Source organism: Scyliorhinus canicula, chromosome 20 (assembly GCF_902713615.1).
Source record: "Scyliorhinus canicula chromosome 20, sScyCan1.1, whole genome shotgun sequence".
Classification (NCBI taxonomy): domain Eukaryota; kingdom Metazoa; phylum Chordata; class Chondrichthyes; order Carcharhiniformes; family Scyliorhinidae; genus Scyliorhinus; species Scyliorhinus canicula.
The window spans coordinates 35,434,943-35,444,884 of record NC_052165.1 but is presented as its reverse complement, the minus strand read 5'-3'; the positions used below and the strand labels follow the sequence as shown (position 1 = coordinate 35,444,884).

Genomic DNA, 9,942 nt, shown 5'->3' with positions numbered 1-9,942 from the left:
CGCGAGACACTAGATGTGAATAATCTGACTTCCAAGACAGTAAGTGAAGTTGCATTCACCTATTATTAAAACATTCATTTTACACACTTTTTAATCACTATTATGCGAGTCGATGCTTGACTTTCATGATCTTTCTTGCTCTGGGGTTTTCGTCTCCCCCTCCAGGTGTGGAGGGGGTGAGTTTGGTGGAGTCGGGCCCGCGTGCGCCCCCTGCGGCGGTGGGCGGGTGGCCCCTTTTGTTTGGCGGGGCTGAGACGCGTTCGCTGTTTCCTCATTGAGACAGTGATGGAGGCTCAGCGGCAGCTTGTAGGCCCGGGGCTGCCCTCAGAATACTTCCAGAATTGGTGAGTGAGCTGGATCGATCCCGCCTCACGCCGGGTGTCTTTTCCTCCTCCCGATCCTGGAGCACTGCCTAACCATCTCTCCCCTTTGTGTTAACCTTCAGGTCCAGTAACACCGGCCCGCCGGAACCGCCTCTCCAACCGGCCCGGGCCCAGCTGCCGATAGGACCCGATCCCGTCAACGTGGAGGAGGCCGTCGTCCCGCCGCCAGAGGCCGGGCAGGGTAAGAGTCTCCAGGCGTGAACCGGGGCGTTTTATATGATGAAAGGCACCGCACACAGCAAATATTAACGCCCGGAATGTGCTTTTAAATAAAAGATAAAATCATCGCACTTTCTGCCACTTGTTGACTGTCTCTCGGTGCTGTGTGTGGGGGGAAGTTACCTGGTTCAGATAAAACAACAAGAAACTGGAGCTTTCTTCTCATATTAACATCTTTAATATATAATTAAACGTCCCAAGGTCCTTAAGAAACATAAGAGAATGACACTCAGCCACGTAAGGTGATTTTAAGTCAGTTCACCAAAAACTTGGGCAACGAGGTAGGTTTTAAGGGACATAATAAAGGAGGAAAGCGAGAGCTGCTGAGCCACCAATAAGGAAGGTGATGGGGCATTTAAAATGGGGATGCTCAAGAAATTGGAGGAGAGCAGATATTTTGGAGGGTTGTAATTGGGGTGGGGGTTCAGAGGGTTAGGCCATGGGGGTGATTTTTAAAAATAGGGTGTTACTTAATCAGTAAATCAAAGTAGATCATCGATATCTTGTTTGAGTGGACAGAGAAGTGGCAAATTGAATTCAATCTGGAAAAGTGAGGAGACGGTCAAAAACGGGTGGGGGGTTGGAAGCAAAGTAATGGAATATTCGAATGGTAAGATATTGATTAAGGAAGTGAGAGACCTTGGACTGCATGTCAACAGGTGGACAAGAAATCTTATGGAATAAATTTCTTTATTGGGCAAGATATTAAATTCAAAAGCAGCGATATAATGGTCGAACTGTATAAAATGCTGGTTAGGCCACAGCTGCAGTTTTGTGCACAGGTCACCACATTACAGGAAGGACATAATTGCTTTGGAGAGTAGAGGAGATTTAAGAGAATGTTATCAGGTCTTGAAAATTGTAGCCATGTAGAGAGATTCAATAGGCTAGGGTTGATTTGCTCAATACAGCGGGGGTGTGTGTGACTTAATTGTGGTATATTAAATTATGAGGGCCTAGCTGAGAGTCAATTACCAAGGGACACTAATTTAAGGTGATTGGTAAAAAGATTAAAGGGGACATGAGGTAAAACTATTTCACCCAGAGGACAGCTGAATTCACTGCCTAAGTTGTTTGAGGCTAGAATGCTCAACTAATTTAAAAGGTATTTGGATCTGTATGTGAAGTGCTGTAACCTGCAAGGCTGTGGACCAGATGCAGAAAGTGAGATTAAAACGGATGGTTAAGTTTCTTTTTATGGGCTGAATGGCTTCTTTCTGCGCCATGATTTTCCATGGTTGAAGCCAGCGAGAACAAGGATGATGGGTAAACAAGACTTGTTTTTAATCATAAGCAGCTACAAATTTTGGGTGACATAGGTTTACATAGGGCAGAAAGTAGGAGGTTGGCCAGAAGTATGTCAATCTAGCACATTCTAGAGGTAACAGCTGAACAAGCAGTTTGACCTCTGAGAGATGGCAGAGATTTAAGAGAGTTGGTATGTCTCATCAGCATTTATGTGGAAGGTGGTGCTGTGTTTTTCCATGATGTTTCTGAGAGGCGGTATGTGGGTGAGAAATAGGATGAAGGATAGACCCTTGCGAACACCATAGATAATGGTGCAATAGCACGAAGCAAAGCTGATGGAAGTGATACCCTGGCTACAATTAGATAGCTACAATTGCAGCCAGGTGAGCATAGTCTCAGCCAGCACACTGTTTTGGATGAGGAAGATTTGGTCGACTTTCAAATGGCTGCAAGCATGTTGAGAGAACAAGGATGATTCACCATTGTCAAAGTCACATAGAATGTTCTGGGAGCAATAGCATGTTCAAAGACTTTGTAGTGAAAAGGGATGTTGGAGATGGGTCATTTGCAAGACTGGGGGGGGGTCACGGTTGGTTTTCTGACAAGATGGGTGATGACAGCAGTTTTGAAGGAGAGGGGGCAGTACCTGAGGAGAGCTCCAAAACCAACAGGAGTCAACAGCATCATCAAATATCTTAATCTTTGGCATTTTATTATGTCACTAACATTTACTAGCTTTTCTTTATATTTTGACATGTTTTATATATAAAAATTGTATTTTATGCAACTACAAATGTAGGACTTCAATAAATGCTAAATCCATCTCGTGAGGTAGAGGGAAATCTATAATACAAATAACGCAAGCAATTTTTGGGAGTGCATAACAATGTTCTGTAAAGCGATTTTAAAAAAAAAACAAATATGTCTGTCAGCTCTGTATCTTTTTAGCCTCTATCGTATGAAATAATTTCCTCTTATATTAACAACCTATTCTGCTCCTGGAACGTTACTGTTGTATTAAATGCACCGCAGTAAAGATCAGAAAATGTTGAATTAGATTAATTCTTTTCCTTACCCCTCCCCCTCCATTTGTGACATCTGTTTACTTTTAAATCACAAATTGAACAAGAAGTGCTAACTCGTGGGTTATTCAGCAGAATAATTCATCTATAAACTGGTGCTATGCATACAAATTTAGAGGTGGTAACAAAGAACAGTACAGCACAGGAACAGACCCTTCGGCCCTCCAAGCCTGCTCCGATCATGATGCCCCTCTAAACTAAAACTGTCTGCACTTGCAGGGTTCGTATCCCCATTCCCATCCTACTTGTCAAGACGCCTCTTAAACGTTACTATCGTCCCTGCTTCCACCACCTCTCCCAGCAGCGAGTTTCAGGCACTCACCACTCTGTGTAATAAACCTGCCTTGCACAAATCCTCTAAACAGTGTTGTATTGAGTCATTTTGCAAACCATTTTTTTTACATGCGATAGTTACTGACTTGCAAATTTGTATTTTTTAATCCTGCTACGAGCAGCAATTCTGACTCTGGCAGTAATATAAACAAAACATCTTTCAACAGTATGGAAACTTGCCGTGATATTTTCTTTCTAATTGGGAAGTAATTATGAATAGGTAATTTGCTGGTTCCACTATTTTATTCCAGCTGTGAATAACCAGCCTGGTAAACTGTTATTGTTATTTGTGTGTCACTGGCGTATAGTGGACGCCCAAGAAGATATTTGGTCAGAAACTTGAGAATTATAATTGATTTTAATTTTGCAAATATTCTTATCAAAATATAGCTTCAATGTCCTTGAGTAATGTCTACTTAAGTACATAACTTTGCCAAAGTATCATTCTAGGTCTGTGCCTGATTGTAAGACTTGTCAAAGTCAGTGATGTGATTGATCATTAAGTCATAAGATATAAGAGCAGGCCATTAGGCCAATCAAACCTCCGCCTTTCAGTCGGATTGTGACAGATCTGACTGTGGCTTTAATTCTACTTTCTGCCCTTAACTTCCTTGTAAATCTGAAGTCTGTCTGACTCAACCTCGAGTATATTCAATGAGTCAATCTCCACTGCCTTCTGGGAGAGAATCTCAAAGACTAGTGACTTGAGAGAAGCTTCTCCTCCTCTCCCTTAAATGGGAGACCACTTATTTTTTTAACTGTTCCCCCTAGTTTTGGATCTCTTTCCCCCCCCCCCCCCCCCCCCCCCCCATGGTGTAACACCCTCTCAGTGTGTAGTCTGTCAAGCCTCCTCAATGTTTTATGTTTCAGTATGATTGCCTCTCATTCTTCTAAACTCCAGTGAGTAAAAGGCCCAACCTTTCCTCTTAAGACAACTGTTTCGTCCCAGGCCCAACCTAGTGAACCTTCTCTGAGCTAATAATAATAACTTATTATCACAAGTAGGCTTCAATGAAGTTACTGTGAAAAGCCCCAAGTCGCCACATTCCAGCGCCTGTTCGGGAGGCCGGTACGAGAATTGAACCCGCACGCTGCTGGCTGTGTTCTGCATTACAAGTCAGCGATTTAGCCCACTGTGCTAAACCAGCGCCGTACTGCTACCAATCAAGTATACTGCTTCTTAAGTAAAGAGAGCAAACTGGACACAGTATTCTAGGTGTGGTCTCACCAATGCCCTGTACAGTTGTAGCAAGACTTACCTACTTTTATACTCCGTCCCCCTTGCAATGAAGGTCAATATTCCATTTGCTTTCCTAACTATTTGAGATTCATGTACATGGACACCAAAATTCCTCAGCGGTATTCTACAATCTCTCCATTTAAATAATATTCTGGTTTTCTATTCATCCTGCCAAAGTGGGCAATCTTACATTTTCACACATAAAACTCCATCTGCCAAATTTTTACCCACTCACTTAACCTATACTGTATTAACTCAGTTGGCTGGGCAGCCCAGGTTCAATTCCCATACCGACTGAGGTTATTGTGGATTTTTATAATTTGCTTTCCCTACCTATCTTGTATTATCAGCAAGTTTGGCTACAATACAGTTGGTCCTTTCATTCATATAGATTGCAACTAATTTAGGCTCCAGTTCTGATCCCTATGGCCTGCCACTTGTTATAATTTGCCAACCTAGGGGCAGCACGATGGCGCAGTGATTAACACTGCTACATCACTGCCGAGGACCCGGGTTCAATCCTGGCCCTGGGTCACTCTCCGTGTGAAATTTGCACATTTTCCTTGCGTGGGTCTCAGCCCAAAATCCAAAGATGTGAAGCATAGATGGATTGGCCACACTTTGGGGGGGGGGTTTGCCAACCTGAAAAACGATCCATTTAACCTGTTAGTTAGCCAATCCTGTATCCATGCTAATATATCACCCCCATCATGAGCTCTTATCTTGTGCAATGACTTTTTTTGAATGCCGTTTGGAAATCCAAATATATTTCAACTGGTTTCCCTTTATCTATCTTGCTTGTTACATCCCCAAATAACTCTTAAAAAATATGACAAACGCCACATCCCTTTCACAAACCGTGTTGACTGATTATATTATGATTTTCAAAGTTTCCTGCTATTACCTCATTGTACCACTGCCAACGGTAATTGGCTGGTAGTCTCCTACTTCCTTCCTCCTTCCTTTCTTGAATAGAGTTTTTACTTTTATGGTTTTCCAAATTATTGGGGCATTTCCAGAATCTAGGGAACTTTAATTGCATACAAAAACTACAAACTGTTTCAAGATTTGGTGTTCCTGTGTTCTTTCAGCGGCTCCAAAACGTAAAAGAGGAAGACCTCCGGGGTCGCAGAAAAATAAGGCTGAGGGAGCAAGCACCAAACGAGGCAAAACCGATGGGAAATCAGGTGGAAAACAAGAAAAGATCACCAATGCTTTTAAAGTTACGAAAAGAAAAATTGATCGATTCAATGGAACAACTGAAGCTGAGCTTTTAACAAAAACCCTACCGGATATATTGACCTACGGTCTAGACATTGTGATTGTGAGTTAACATTTTCCATTATTTTTAAGTTTAATTTAGTCCAATTGCAATCAGCAGAGGTTTAGTAAAGATTACGGTTAAGAAAAATGTTCAAGGACGGCAATCTGTCCGGTATTTGAATGTTAACAGTGCAGAAGCAGGCCATCTGGCATATCGAGTCTGAACCAACCCCCTCCCCCCAATCTTTGGACTTTGTGTGGAAACTGGAGCACCCAAAGAAACCACACGCAGACACGTGAAGAAGTGCAAATTGCACAGTCACCCAAGGTCGGAATTGAACACGGGTCCCTGGTGCTGTGATGCAACAGGGCTAACCACTGTACTCCCCAACTTCAGCAAGGTAGTTGAGCTTCAGGTGGCTTTTGTTGTCTCCTTTTCGGGGGGAGGGGTTTAAAGATGAACTCTAAACCAATGTTGTCATGCAGTTACCCAAGTAATCAGGTGACTAATAAATAAAACATTCCACTTTAAAAGTCTGTAGCCTGAGAGTGATCAAATTGTGAGAAGGCCTTAGAACAATTGGCTACCATCGGATAACTGCCACAGTAAATCCAATCATTTCAGTCATTTTGGGTTGGACATGGCTACCTATTCATTTGTTCAAACTAACAAAATTTAATTGTCTAGTATTGTTTTATCGGTGAAAAAATGTTTCCCATTTCAAGGTTTATTTCTAAAATCATTGCTGCATAATTAAATGACGCATAAGTGTATTACGAATAGTCAAAAGAAGGGTGGGGCTGATTAGGGACCAAAATAGAGATCTTTGGAAGGAGGAATAGGACATGGCTGAGATACTAAATCAGTACTTTGCAGCTGTTTTCACTAAAGAAGAGAATGCTGTCAAAGTTGCAGTAAAGGAGGAAGTAATAGAGACATTGGATAGGATAGATAGAGAAGTTACTTAAAAGAGGGCTGACAGCACTCTTAGAAAGGTCACCCAATCTGTGTGCATTTTATGTTGCTGAGCAGACTAAAAAGGTGGAAAATGGCAGAGAATCTAGCCACAATCTTCCCATCTTCCTTAGATATGGAAGTAGTGACAGAGGACTGGAAAATTGCAACGGTTACACCCTGCTCCAAAACTGAAGAGGAATAAACTTAACAATTACAAGTTTGTCAGCCTAATGTCAGTAGTGGGAGAACTTTTGGTAACATTAATCGGGCAAAATTAAGTTACTTTTTTAAAAAACGGTCAGTAAATGAAAATCACGATTTGTTAAAGGCTTTTCATGTTTGGTCTTTCATGAAGTAACAGAGTGGGTGAATGAGGGTGCTGTAGTCGATATTGTGGATATAGATTTACGAAAGGTTTGGTATGTATCACCTAATTGAACAGCACACAATAAAAGTTTAAATTCATGGGATTACGGGGGCTATGGCTGAGAGACAGAAAGCAGAGAGTAGCACAAGTCTTTGAAGGTGGTCGGACAAGTAGAAAAAACTGTTAAAGGAACATTTGGGATTCATGGCTGTATATATGGAGGCATAGACAACAAAATCATGGCAGTTATACTAATCCTTCATAAAATACAGTTTAGATCCAAATGGCTAATGCAGGATACTGTTCTTTAGAAGGCCTTCGAGAAATTGCAGAGAAAATTTACTGAAAGATAAGTAAAAGTACAATTATGTGGAGAAACTGGCAGTAGTCTCCTTAAGGCCAAGAAGGTTAGTTTTGATAGAGATGTTCAAAGCCATGAAAAATGCTGAGAACATGAATGAAGGAAAACGGTTTCCAGTATCAGATAACCAGAGAACACCAGTTTAAGGTAATTGGCAGAAACACCAGAGGTGATAAAAATAAACTTTTTTGGTACAGTAAATTGTTGAAATAAGAATCTTTATTATTGTCACAAGTAGGCTTACATTAACACTGCAATGAATTTACTGAGAAAATCTCCTCGACGCCACATTCTGGCATCTGTTCGGGTACATTGAGGGAGAATTCAAAATGTCCAAATTTCCTAACAGCAAATCTGAAATGCATTACCTGAAAGGTTGGTGGATGTAGAATCAGCAACTTTCAAAAGGCAGATAAATATCTGACAAGCAAAGATTTGTTGGACAATGTAGGAAGAAACAAACTGGATAACTCTTTCAAAAAACTTACATCAGCACGGTGGACTGAACGGTCTCCCTCTGTACGGTATAATTCTATGAAGTATCCAATGAACATCACTTTTCTGAATATTATAATAGGTAAAGTAACTTTTTTCTTAATTACAATTCTAAGATGACAAAGTGATTTATCATGCTAATTTAATGTAGGCAGTATATTAACGAGAAACATTGAATTGCCTAGTGCAATTGAAAGGCGGAATTGGTTTACTTGCTATTACAGGGCGATTAACTGTTACAGTGTGGGGGGAAATAAGTTGTATTTTGTTACTGGGTCTATTTGCTTAGCATTTTAGGACTCATTGCTGCAGATTCCATGATTGCCACTTAGAGGTGCTGGTGATCTTTTGAAAATCGATGTTCAATATGTGTTTTTGAATCCTAAAGTTATTCAAATTGCTAATGTAATGCCTTTCCTGTTAACTAAAATATTTAAGAAACTTTAGTAGGACATGCTATCTAATCAGTAGTTCTTCTGTTGAAGCTGTTAGCTAGGATTCATTAGTATTTGTTGTGTTCTAAAATAGCTTAATATACTCAGAGTCATAGAACTTTACAGCACAAAAAAAGACCCTTTGGCGCATTTAGGGCACTCGCCAATCAACCATCTATTTGTTCTGATCCAATTCTCCACGATTTGGTTCGTAGCCTTGTACTGTGAGGGAATGAGATTTATCTTTACGGGTTTCTGAACTAAAATTCCCAAATGGAGAGGGGGCGGCTTTATTGCTTTATCAGTAAATGAGTAGAGCTTTAAAAGTGGTCTTTGAAAAGAAATATACTGGAAACAAGATTATTTCTGTATTGCGTTGTCACTGAATCCAAACTGTTCTTCTCTATTGGTGCATAGAATAAAACTATTTTGAAGTGGATATTTCAGCCCAAGTCTTCGTAACTTATATTCTGTCATAAGAAAAGAGTATTGCTAAAAAAAATTTCTTCGTGTCTTGAATAATACATCACATCTGGAAAGTAATTTAAGTATTTTTGGCCAAAATTCCATAGAAAGTCTTTGAATATTGTTGAATTTTTCCTCAATGTGACGAGTCCCCTGTGCAGAATGCGTTGCAAGATAAAAAAATATGCTTGGTTTCCTGCTTCCCACTGCTGGAAATACTTAGTGAGGGCAGTATTGGGCTCAACAGTGATGCTCTTCTCCTGGTGGACTATTTTGCAAATACTTCATATCAAAGTTGTCACGTGAGTTATTAGACATTTCTGCAAGGATGCCTAGCACCATTGCAACTGCAATCTCTTTATGGGTGTGTGACAGAGAAGCACCGTCTATTGTCATCAAATTCCTCTGGAAAGCATGATTACTAAGTGTTTTGGCTTGATTTTGTTTTCATGGCCCACTGGTTGTAATTTCCTTTCCAATCTAAACTGAATCTGCTCTTTGTTTTAGATTGGAATTAACCCGGGGCTGATGGCAGCATACAAAGGGCATCATTACCCAGGACCAGGAAATCATTTTTGTAAGTTCTTTTATGAACAGAAATCCTATTGGATGTTCTTAAATCTTTTAGGCCTTTTGATGTTTGTTGGGTACATATTTTCACTTTCCGGTTCTTGCTATATATTCAAACTTTCACACATGCTTCTTTCTTCTGTAGGGAAATGCTTGTTTTTGTCCGGTCTTATTGATAAGCCTTTAAATCATGTGGATGATACTATGTTACCAGAGAATTATGGAATAGGTTTCACAAACATGGTGGAGAGGACTACTCCAGGAAGCAAGGACCTCAAAAGGTGATTAATGAATGTAAATTAAAATTCCAATTTTTGGTTTGATTTGGAAAGAAAATGGAATTTATAAATTCTTTGCATTTCAGTAAAGAGATTCGAGAAGGAGGGAAAATACTTCTGCAAAAACTGCAGAAATTTAAGCCAAGGATTGCTGTTTTTAATGGAAAATGTGAGTACATGTGTGGAAAATCTAAAATCAAACTTTTCACCATTTCAATGTCTTAATGTCTCAAATGATTGTTTGGT

The 9,942-nt window shown here is 40.3% G+C and overlaps 1 protein-coding gene across 2 annotated transcripts in view; it reads left to right on the top strand.

Moving 5' to 3' along the window:
- The first annotated feature begins 186 nt into the window (after window positions 1–186).
- LOC119954633 (G/T mismatch-specific thymine DNA glycosylase-like) overlaps window positions 187–9,942 on the top strand; it is a 37,304-nt gene continuing 27,548 nt past the window's right edge. For both annotated transcript variants that reach the window (XM_038779970.1, XM_038779971.1), the window contains exons 1-6: window positions 187–344; window positions 446–564; window positions 5,597–5,829; window positions 9,356–9,425; window positions 9,564–9,699; window positions 9,783–9,865. In XM_038779970.1, coding sequence (XP_038635898.1) covers window positions 286–344; window positions 446–564; window positions 5,597–5,829; window positions 9,356–9,425; window positions 9,564–9,699; window positions 9,783–9,865 — 700 coding nt within the window. In that variant the 5' untranslated portion in view covers window positions 187–285. The remainder of the gene's footprint in view (window positions 345–445; window positions 565–5,596; window positions 5,830–9,355; window positions 9,426–9,563; window positions 9,700–9,782; window positions 9,866–9,942) is intronic.